The following is an 11,808-nucleotide window of genomic DNA, read 5'->3' as shown; positions in this document are numbered from 1 at the left end:
TATGTCACTCGTTACTGTGAGTGGTAAGTAAAGGGGCATAAACATTTGAGAGTGAAATCGTACCGATAAATCTACCACATGTTCATCACTTAAAATCTATGATACTATTCAATCTATAAACCTTAGAAAAGGAAGCCACAGCTGAGGAGTCGAGGTTTCAAGTTTAGAACTGTGGTTGTAGCCAATCTAATTCAAGAAATCCAGAGTAAAAACAAACTTTCTGCAGTAATGACTACCGTTTCTGAAGTCCTATGCTTGATGTAATTTTCTAAGCAAAACATTCAGAGCCAATAATTACAAGGATACTTCCATATTGGTGTAGGAGGAAAAGTTTGTAATTGTTTCAGTACCCCCGGAGTTGCTTCGACATGTGTTGCGAACTTACTTTTTCCTGCCTGCACAAAAATCATACTGGACTTCAAAGTAACGAAAAACCCAAAGTCCCCTTTTGGGAGGGCAGAAATCCTTTGTGTGAACTGGTTGACCCTTTGCACTTTCAGGTCCTAATGGAAGGCTTTTGTGACTCTGAATGGTGAGCTTCCCTACATTGATGCTGTTAACATCGCTGGGTAAGCTCCAGTGGAAAAGTAAAAATATAAGCATGAAAGATTCCATTTCTTGACAACGTGGAAGGATTGATAAGTCCTAGAAATCCCTGTTAGGCAGAAAATTCTCTAGGAGATCCAGTGAAAGACAGGAGGATGTAAGAAGGAAGGAAGTTGAGTACATTTAAGGGAAGATGCAGATTTGTGTCAGAGAAAGGACTCTTTTGAAAGGGACAAGGGATTGCCTAAGGGGATTTCCTGTCCAGCCCTTTATTGCCAGGGTCTTTGTGTAGGGCCTGATGCCCTGTGCTCCCCATTGGGCAGTTCCCCAGGGAGGGCAGCCTCGAAGGCTGTGAGTCTCTGGGCTCAGGGTCTCACTTTCTCAGTATCTCTTTCAGGTTGGCAGGAGCCTTGAGCCTGACACCTCTTCAGACCGGACAGGCAAGCTCCGCGGGCGCATAAACACATTATACGCTAGTTCTTTGCTGATTTTATAGAGTCCCGTCCGCTCCTAAGAACTGACCATATTTAATTGCCCCGTGCTTGCCTACCCCACCAGAGCTTGGGGACTCCTCTCCCCTAATTCAGAAGTGGCAGCTCGGGGCGGGGAAAAGGGGGGCGGGTAAGGGTGGGAAGGCAGTGGTTTGAGAGCGCACAGCGAGGTGGTACGGAGTCAGTCGCTGAATGAGGAGCACGCTCCCCCCCCCCCATGCCCGTCCCCCAGCCTATTGGTACTTCTCGTCAGGAAGAAACGCCGAGAGGTGGGAGTGCCTGGCGAGGGAGGCAGGCGGTCCCTATCGCAGGCGCTGGGAGCTCCTTTCCGCCCCTCCGCCTGCTTCCAAGCCTGGGCTCTTTGGAGTGGCTGAGGCTGCGGAGCGCTTCTGGAGCCTGTGAATGAACCCTCCTCTTCTCCCCTCCTCCTCCTTGCTGAGTCTCCTCCTCGGCTCTGACGGTACAGTGATATAATGACGATGGGTGTCACAACCCGCATTTGAACTTGCAGGCGAGCTGCCCCGAGCCTTTCTGGTGGAGGAACTCAGGGCGCGCTGGAGCAGCAGTCGTGAGTATTAGGTCCTGCGGACAGGACCGGGGACCGGGATCTGCGGTTAGCAGCGCATCCTCCCTCCAGCTCCGTCCCGCACTCGCCGCATCCTTCCCCAGCCCCGGCGCTTCCTATGTGATCTGCCGGGACAACGCGGAGCCAATTCTCACAGCTCAGCAGTGAATTTCCCCCCAAACTGCAGTAAGCTGCCTTTCAAGGTAATCACGTTTCTTTTGTTCCTCATTTAAAAGAAAGGGGGGCGGGTGTTGGGACAAGAAAACCGCCAAGCTTAGTAAGGGGGTAGTACATTGCAATTGGAAGAGGCCTTTAATTAAAGCCAAGAGAACTAGCTGTAAGGCCAAGTTAAGGAAATGTGCGCACTTCAGGTAACTTTGAAGAGGCTTGTTAAAGAGAGGAATTCAGATAGACCTTGGTGTTGAAAAAAAATCTAGACAAAAGAAACCCGGGGTGGGGTAGAGGGAAAGGGCAAACGGAATAGGGGGAGGGATTTTGTCTAGAAATCTTAGAAAAGTCCTGCTCTCCTGAGTTGGCAGAATGAGAGGGACTCCTCACACCTTGATTTTTATTGTCTTTAAACTGGTTGAGGCAAAAGTTTGAATGGGGAATCCTCAAAGTTGCCGAAATACAGGTTCCTGAAATCACCTTAGGGCAGACCACCTGGTTTCCTGGCTCCTGGTGTGGTCAGTAGCTCTGGTTCCTGGAAAGCCACCCCTGGGCAGCTCCTGACAAGGCGCAGGGTACTTTAGCTGCCCCGGACCTGCGCAGACACGACCCTTTACCTCCCGCAGGCAATGGGGAAGGTTATCTGGCAGGGGTTGGGCAGGGTACTGGGGCCACGTTTCTTTGATGACTTGGGGGCTGTCAAAGCTCTCTCACGTTGCCCCTGTGTTCTTTTGTCCTGCGCCTGGTGCGCCCAAGCCAGCCGGGAAGGCGCAGTGAATGGGGGTTGGGTTGTTGGAACACGGTAGAAGTATGGGAGGCTCCTGGGCGGGAAAGCTTTCCCTGAACCAGAGGGATGTGCAGTGTTTTTCCCCCCTCGCCTTGAAAAGCCAAATGGGGAGTTGTCGCCCTCATCTTTACCATCAAGCCAGGACCCAGAGAGCTCTCCAGACAAAGGTGTCGTGGAGACCCGAGTTAGGAACCGATTGCTTCAGTCTTCTCGCCTGGATTAGAGCGGTTCTCTGCTTCGTTCTGTCTTGACCCGCTCGCATTTCTCTAGTTGAGTTGAGCAACTTTACCGCCTGGCGGAGTGGTTGCGGAGAGCGCGTGCCGGGAGTCGCCGGGGACGCCCAGGCTGAGAGAGTCCCAAGCCCTGAGTAGGCGTGGGCATTGCAAAGACTTCTCTAGTGGCCGCAGACCCCGGACGTCCCGGTCGTCCCGGCTTGTTCTCGGTGTCAATGGGCGTGGAACGGTCATGTGGTTAGACAGAAGAAATGGGACTAAGAAAGATAATGTCATAGCCTAAACTATTTGCGCTCTGATCCAACTACGTCCGCCTTCGCCTGTCCTGCGTGTTCTCGGGATCCTGCGGGAGGGGGAAGAAATCGTTCCCCAGGCTGCAGGGCTGTGCCGTCTCGAGTACACCCGCAGTGGAGTCTCGGTATCTGTGTCCCCCTCATCTTTGTGTCTCCTCCGTCTCCATCTTCTCTGTCTTCTTTTGCCCCCTTTTGCCTCCTCTGGGCTTTTGCGTCCCCTCCCCCATGGCTGACAAATGAATGGCTAGTGTGAAATCCCTTCCTTCTCTGTCGGAGGAGGCAGGCCCAGAGGGAGGAGCAAGGGGGGCGGTGCGCCCCTTAAGATCTGCTTGCGGTTGGGTGTTTCGGACTAGAAGAACCCAGATGTCTAGGAACAGGGAGTTTTGTAGTAGGTGTGGGCTCCCCCTGATGGAGGAATTCAGCACAAGCAGAGAAGAGGGCCAGTAAACCCTTTTCATACCCGTACGTTCAAAGAGAAGACCCGGGTTCCCTTTTAACAGTCAGTTTTCCACTTCAGAATCTGGGACGTGAATCTTGGGGGTTGAAGGAGAAGGGAAGAAGGTAATTTGGCTTCCCCAAGAGCAGGGCCTCCTTTTCTGCTCTCCGCCTAGCTTCTCCCGACACGCTGGGCGGCGCCTGCAGCTGGTTGGATTTACACACAACTCTGGCCACACAGTCAGGTTTGTGGTTTCCTGACATGCAATTTGCCCATCTTTAAGAAAACCAATATACTTGCTCTGGCAAATATACCTAAGGTCTTTGAGCACAGTGCTAGGACCCTGTTCCTGGCTATTGCAAAAGACCCCCGCCCTATCCAAAACTTAACTTCCTCAACACCAGGACACGCGTTGCACGTGGAAACTGGGGAGAAGGCGGGCGCCTAGAGGCAAAGGAAAGGAGTGGAAAAGATAAGGAAGGAATGGGGACAATGGAGAGTAGGCCGAAAAAGAAAGACCAAACAGATGAATGCAACAGCTGGGAGCCGGAAGGACTGGTTTCGAAATTTTAATCTCAGTGTCGTGTATGCTCAAAGCGACAAGCGCATCTTTGCCCGGCGCTGGCCTGGGAAGGTGCTACATAAGTAGAGGTGGTCCCGCCCCGCCTACCGGCGCCTAGCAGGGCCGCCCTCCCAGGCTCACCCCGATTTGGAGGAGGGACCCTGCTGGGCACTCCCTTCGGCGGAGGGGGTTCGCCATCCGCCACGTGGGCTGGAGCCTCAGCTCGGAGCGCGAGACGGGTGTGACTTCCTGGGCTCCCAGACAGCTGCACAGCTGCTCCGGCGATCGGCTCAGCCTAGATCTCCAGCGCCTGCGGCCAACTGGGGCGGGGCTGGGCTGGACCGGGTGGGGCCTTGGCTGGAGAGGCTCCTAGAGCTCTAAAGGCTCGCTGAAGCTGGATCGGACCCAACTTCTATTCAGATGGCACTGCATGCTCATATTAAAAGCCTTAAACATCCTCTTTTCTCTTGCTTCTTGGAGTGATATGCAAGGTTCACGCCTTCTTGCTTTAAAAGAAGAAATGAATATTTACTCTTAGTCAACTCTTGGCACGAAAATGCGACAAATTTGTGATTGGTTTATGCATTCGTTTTAAAATACATTCAAATTTGCCTAAAGACCACTTTTAACCAGCGACCAGAATAATGCTGCTGCAACTGGTTAGATTCACCAAAAGGCTGATAAAAGACCTGCGCTGGGGCAGGGCGGGGCGGGGCCGGGCGGGGCGGGGGACAGCTGCGGTGGTGGACCCTCCTAAGACCTTCCCTTTAAATTCTCCAGCTTTTAATTCGGAAGACATAGGTTTTAATGGTCCTCTAGCCCACCTTAAATTCTGTTTATAATTGGCCCGTTTTCGTTTTTGTTTCTTTCCAAAAGCTATGACCTAAATTGTGCTAAGTACTGCTTGGCAACTGTGTCAGACTCAGCAAACATCCACGTAAAAGCCTAAAATGGAATGTTTGGGGTTTAATGGGAAACCATTAATGGACTCATCAGATAGTTTTCTGAGGTGGAGTGGGTTCCCGTTTGTAAGAGCAACGCAGAAAGGAATCCAAATTCTAGTTCAGAGCACAAAGTAAGAGAGGAATAATCGGCAAACAGCATCTACATGTCCCACTAATGTCGCACAGGGTTCCAATGGATTCAGACGCAATTGAGCAATTACTTCCTTCAGCAGGAAGTCCACTGTTCTTAATCTTCTTGTGGGTGGTGGAAAGAGGGATGGGATTCAGGACCTTCACTTACAATTTATGTAAGAGTTCAAAGCTGGGTCTTTCTTGGTGGTTTTTTTTTAAGCCTCTTCATAAGTCTTATTTTCTTCTTAAAAAAAAGTTTGAAAAGAATTGTTTCAGGTTTACAGGAGTTTATGCAATCAGACTTCCCCCTTTGCTTTGCTTTGTAAACTGCAGAGAAATCCCTCTGCTATTCCAAGCTTCTTCAATCTATACAAACAAGGAAATATTTTGGAAGGGATATAAGGGGTTAACTCTGGTTAATGTGGGTGATACTCCCATTGCTCTGTCTCTCCCAACACTGCTATGCTTAAACACCCTCAGGTTAATGATTGGTGAATAATGGGATATCCTGGAGCCCCTGAAAGCACAAAGACCAATGATGTCTTCCTCAAACACATACTTAAGCTCTTTTATCTTTTCCTGTAGGAATTAAAACATTTTGACAAATTTGTTAATGGACAAACATTCATAGAGTCTATATTTCAGATGGGAGATGGATTGGAGAAGGGCAGAACTTGGAAAGATGCATGGTGCTTTGGGGCAAAAGAATGAATGTTTATATTATTAGGTGGATTTTTAAACTTTCCACCACCTACCTAGAGAAATCAGTTAGGGAACAGACACTCATTGTTAGAAGTTACTTGCTATGGTCTAGAAAAGTGTGTTGTCTCTTGCATACATTTGGAGTTAGAACAAGGGAGAAGAAAGGCCCATATCTTGACCAACTTCAATCTGCAGTAGTAAATATTTGTCAGCTTCTTCTTATAATCTAGACTTGGTATATATAAAAATCAATAAATGCAGCTTGGATGCAAAATCAAATCTGATGTAAAATTCTTAGAAATGGGTGTGATGGGGCAGTTTTCTCTCAACTTTATTAAAAGTATTTGTAATTTAATAACCTAAAACGCTTGTAACCAGCCTGTTATATATAGAAAGGTATAAATACAGAATGCTTGCCAGAAGTTACCTATTTTCAGCTCCGGAGAGAAGCTCAGTGGTTGGGGGTACGACATGGGGGTTTGCAATAGTGGACACCACTCTAGCAGAGGCCTGGAGTCCTGCTCCATGCCAGGCTAGTCACAGCCATCTTCCTCTCCATCTGCAGGGAGATCTGATGCCTCTGCCCTCCGAAGGCATCTGCAGTTGCATGTGTGTGTGCACAAACATGTAACACACAATACAGCTACTGAATGCCCTGTCATTGTAGAACTAGAAGCAAGAACATAGTAGAGGGTCTCTCTTGAGACATCTGTGTTGGCTAAAAGAGGAGGATAATTTCCACAGAAGTAAAGTGGAACAGTAAGGAGCTAGAACAATGAGACAAGAACCACAAGTAGAAGAGAGGGCACAGATTCAGGAATCCAGGAACAGGCTGTGACAGATTCATGTGGCACAATTAATGCTGTGAAGTCTAAACTATGAGGCTCTTAAAGATTCTGCTTGAGAGAATGAGCTGCTAAATAATATATTACGATTTGCAGTACTAATTTGTAATTGAGGTACGCAAGATAACTAGTAGTCCAGAAAAACGGATCGGCAGGACGGTAGACCAAGCCACCGTGTCTTTGTCCTCAGACTCCCCCTCGCTCCTTTAGGCTTCCCTGAGAATAAGGGAGAATACTAAATATGTGTTTAATAGAGTCCTGGCAACCAATCCCTGTGTGATGAGCCCTCTTCTCTGCAGACGTTTCACAGGGATAGAGGTTCCACTGACCTTGTCTTTTGTCTCCCAGGCAACTCCCCAGCTGCAGTCAGCTGGGCCTTGACTGTTAGATGCCTTTTTCCTATTCTTGACTTCACTGAAGTCTATGGCTAAATATAGCTGCTTCTGGCCCTCTTAGCTCCTCAGTCTTTCCATGTACAGAGATTTGTTATCACTAACAAACCACACTTACAAGACAGACATTCTGGAGCGGAAAAGAAATGGGGGTTGCAGGCATGCTTGAAACAAAGAGAGTCAACTTTCTCACTTAACAGGATCAGAGCAGAAGAGACATGGCATACCTCAATTAAAAGCACAGGTGTAGATGTCACAAAACTGCAAAAGAAAAGGGACATTGTGTCCACGTATACTTCCAACAATAGAAATACTGAGACATCCAGTATGAGGAACAACTCTCCGACATATTTCACATTTACCATCACTGATCATCTTCCAACTTGAATGTAGCGAAGGTGTTGATAAGGGCAGGCATGAGTGGAGGTAGAGAAGATGCCAGCCAGAACATCAAAATCCAAGTAGGACGGGGGTGGTGGGCGGGGGCTGGAGAGATGGCTCAGTTACCAGCAACCACATGGTGACTCACAACCATCTATAATGAGATCTGGTGCCCTCTTCTGGTGTACAGGAGTACATGCAGGCAGAACATTGTATACATAATAAATTTTAAAAACAAAAACAAAACAAAATCCAAGGTGGGAGCCGCTGTGTGGTTCCTGCTGGTGATTGGAGAGTTGGAATACAAACTAGATACATACGAGATACATACTAGATCCTTTGGTTCAGTTTCTAATGAAGTTGGACACCTGCGACTTTGTTTGGGAGCAATTTTTTCAATTTATTCAAGCACATTTTGTTTTGTTCTGTACCTTATAACTATGCACCCAAAACGTATTTCACCTCTATGTTTTTAATGTAAAGACTCATTATTTCATTTAGGATTCATGGCAGTTTCTGGGCAGGTGTGAATAATTGCTGTAGAGATGAAGAATGATGAAGACTGAATTTTTTTTTACAATTAGAAAAAGACACATTTATAAAGATTATGCATGGTACATAAAGAGTTAGGTTTTCTTAGGGGTTCAAATGCTTTTATTATTAGCCATCTGAATCATGAATTAGGATCTATATAGAAAGACTGGGTTACTAATTTTAATAATAACCAGTAAGTACTGACCATTTTTAGAAATCACTGAGAATATTTCATGTGCATCATTTTCAGTTCTTTTAATTATTTCTACAATGCATATTAATTTTCACCCTTAATTAACCATAGAAGTAAATTTTTGAGAGCTATATCTCTTTACTTATAATCTGAGAGTTTAAGTAGAACATGCAGAATTTGAATTCAAGACTGTTTAACAGTGGAGCCCAGATATTAAACAATACTTTATAAAGGTTTCCTGGAAAAAAGGAAAAAAGAATAAAAAAGAAATAGACCAATTTTTTTTTTGAAAGAAACAAAGAAAATATTATTTAGAAGTATGATTAAAAGAAGGTTTTTCTATCTGGAATAAATTAATATTTGTGGATTGCACCATATTTTATAAAGTACTTAGTTTGCCTATGAAATTAATATCTCTTATTTCTAAAATGATGTCAGGCCACTGAGACTCAGGTAAAGCCACAAACCTGTAAGCCCAAGCCTATTGTTGTACTGCTTATAAGAAATCTAGAAATTCAGAAACAGGATGGATTTCCCACTCAGCGGTTAATGGGGTCTATTAGCATGCTATTATGATTTCACAATCTTCCTCTCTGAATTATCAATTGACCTATGGATAGAAAAGGTGAGATCTATGATTCAAAAATGCTTTTCAGGTAATTCCTCAAATCACAGTAGTTTTGCTTTACTATAGTTGTAGCATGTATTTTGAGATTCATAAAACAAGACCAAATGCAGAATATTATTAAAGAAAAATTAGTAGCTCTCACAGAGTATTAAATTATATTTGAGCACAAACTTGGCTTGGATTCTTTCCTTATTTACTTATGCAGTCCAGGTGTCCTAGGTAACACAGAATTTGTTTCCTAATGAAGGCAAAGGGCGTTCATCAGAGTACCAACTTATATATGAGCCAATGAAGATATCTTTGGCTGTCAGTAATAAAACATTCATGAATTTATTCAAATAATAATAATATGGCTGTGAGTTTGCTTCCAAGACTATAACACAACGTCTAGACAATCAACTTATAGAGAGAGGTTTCCTTTGCTCTACAGTTTCGGCAGTGAAGTTTGAGACTGAGTGGCCTTGTTTGAGGTCCTATGGCCAGGAAGCATGTCCTGCCTGGGAACATGTGATGGAATGCACAGTTCATGTGAAGCCAGTGGGAAAGCAAACAGAGAGGAAGAGATACACAGCCCACTTTCCCTTTGTTAATGACCTGGGAATTTCTGCCCAGCACCATCTCTGTAAGACTCTTCAACTCCAGCAAAGGAAGTTGAGGACCAAACCTTCAATACATGAGTCTTTGAGAGACATTTCAGTCCAAGCACTAACAAGTCTTAGCCCTGGTGCTTATCCTTAGGAGGACGGTTTCTCCAAACTCAGACTTGGAAGGGTCCATGCTGTGATGTAGCTTGTTAAGCGTCTTTCCCAAAGCACACAGTACATTAGCAACTAAGCCAAGGTCAGCATTTCTTGACTTTCAGGGCAGAATGTCTTCTTCCATTGTTTACTCTTGAGACTTAAAAGCTGTTGAAAGCACTTTAAAACTGGTTGCTTTTGTAATTAGCAGCTCTTAGGTTACATTTATTTTGTTTGGCCAGTGAGACAGTCAGTGGTGGTTGTGCTTCAACAACAGCCTTCAGAAAGCCTTATTCTTGATGTTGGTAACATCTGCCAGAGCCACCAGCCAGTTCACTCTCACCTCAGATGTGATGTGAAGGTCATGCTTTCAGCACCTTATTTGCATCATCTTCATCGTTTTCTCCCTTTGTCCACATTCCGTTTTACATTTATAATTAGACTTTGAGGATGCCTTATCTTCTGTGGATCAGCTCTTCACTTTATTTACATAGGCTGTGATCTCTAGTTGTTGCTATGGCCTACTTAGCCGTGCCTTCATGTGTAAGCCCAGTGTTATAAGTTTTCACGCTGAGGCTTGGAGTTATTTTGGTAACTATTCTCTCAAGTTGTGATTAAAATTAACAATTAGAATGTCGTGCTGTCTTCTGTTACAAGCCTCCTGTTTTTCACAACCCACAGAGAACTGCCTCTTTTATTGTACCCTAACCTTACTAATGTGATTTTGGCCTGCCACCACCATTAACTTTTGTGGTATACTTTGTTTTCCTTCATTTCTAGGACAAGATGTTGATAAACATGAAAAGTGTCTTATGGATGTGGTCAACCTTATTACTAACCCACGCACTACATAAAGGTGAGTAGAGTGACATTTTATTAATACGTGAAAAAACACTAGCAAAAACGAAATGTAATATGGGATCACTATGATGAAGATCTTTCATTGTTTAACATTTTTACTTAAAATATTATCACGGAATATAATCTATTTCTATAAGTCAATCAGACCAAAACAATAAACTATTGTAAGTGAAATTTTCTGTAATCACATAAGATTATGAATATTCTTTCAGATAGGGTTTCACTATGTAGTCCAGGTAGGTTCAAACCCATGAGTCTCCTGCCCCAGCCTTACAAATGTTGGGATTAGTTATACATGCTACCATGTCTAACACTCAAGTTGAATTGTGTAAAAAGATTTTTTTAGAGCATTGAGAATATTTAAAATTCCAATTTCTACTGCACTACTTTTTGAAGACTTACACTAAAACCAAATTTAGATCTGATAGTCTAGAATTTTAAGTTAGGAAAATGAAAAAGTGTTGCCAGCAAGCATTTGCAGCCATCTCTGTTTGCCATTGCTCATGAAAAGGCAGCCGGTAGGCAAGTGCACAGGCAGTCTTTCTGAGCTTTAACGTTTACACCTCGTTAGTGGGGTTCTGTCATTCTAATTTTACTGTTTAGACTGTTCAAGGAGGCACAGTAAAGAATTTGAAGAGCCCAGGTCAAGCTTCAGTGATCTGCTCCTGCTTCCAACTTTCCTTCATACTCATGCTCAGAACTTTCCGAAATAATTTATACACTCACAGAATTTTGTCTTCCCTCCTTCACCAGAAGTGGTGCCTTTTGCTTGGCACTTCCTCCGTGTTTCTCTTTAGTTATATTTTAATTCATTCTTCAGAGCTGAAGATCTGTTCATTTATCCATCCATCCATCCATTTGCCCATCCCTCCATTCTCTGGTAATATTTTTGAATGCATTCTTCATGTCATATTATTCTAGGTGTCTGAGGATATATCAGTGGATAACACATTATTTTTGTTTTCATCAAACTTAAAAAAATCATACGAACAGGCGATAAACAAACAAGTAATCTTTCTAAATATTTTCTGATGGTGAAAATAAAGCAGAATGGCATCTCCCAGAATGGCTTCAGTTGAGGGAAGAGGGTCAGGTCACTTTGAGAAAGTAACATGTATGCTGAAATGAGGATGAAGAGTCGACAGTCTCCTATGATCTGACCTTAAGTTAAGAAGATAAATTGGTGTGAACAACAGGAAAGCAGTGAGCAAAAGAAGAGTAGAAGCTATAGTCAGAGATCCACTCATGTAAAGGAGTGACACATAGGCAGGTCGCATAGGCAGGGTTCGCGGGGAGCTGGGAGCTGTGTTAGGTGTTTAACATTTATTAATCCAAACCTCCATTACCCACGTGCTGCAAAGAGGAAACAGAAGTGCCA

General features: G+C 44.5%; 1 protein-coding gene across 3 annotated transcripts in view; it reads left to right on the top strand.

The window, feature by feature from the left end:
- The first annotated feature begins 1,285 nt into the window (after nt 1–1,285).
- Vcan (versican) overlaps nt 1,286–11,808 on the top strand; it is a 90,801-nt gene continuing 80,278 nt past the window's right edge. Inside the window, exons 1-2 of one of the 3 annotated variants that reach the window (XM_021659975.2) lie at nt 1,286–1,805; nt 10,350–10,425. In XM_021659975.2, the coding sequence (XP_021515650.2) occupies nt 10,356–10,425 (70 nt within the window). In that variant the 5' untranslated portion in view covers nt 1,286–1,805; nt 10,350–10,355. The remainder of the gene's footprint in view (nt 1,806–10,349; nt 10,426–11,808) is intronic. The other 2 variants (XM_021659976.2, XM_021659977.2) reach the window with 2 other exon arrangements.

Source organism: Meriones unguiculatus, chromosome 2 (genome assembly GCF_030254825.1).
Source record: "Meriones unguiculatus strain TT.TT164.6M chromosome 2, Bangor_MerUng_6.1, whole genome shotgun sequence".
Taxonomy (NCBI): domain Eukaryota; kingdom Metazoa; phylum Chordata; class Mammalia; order Rodentia; family Muridae; genus Meriones; species Meriones unguiculatus.
The sequence above is the reverse complement of the archived record's forward strand: the minus strand, read 5'-3'. Positions and strand labels throughout refer to the sequence as shown.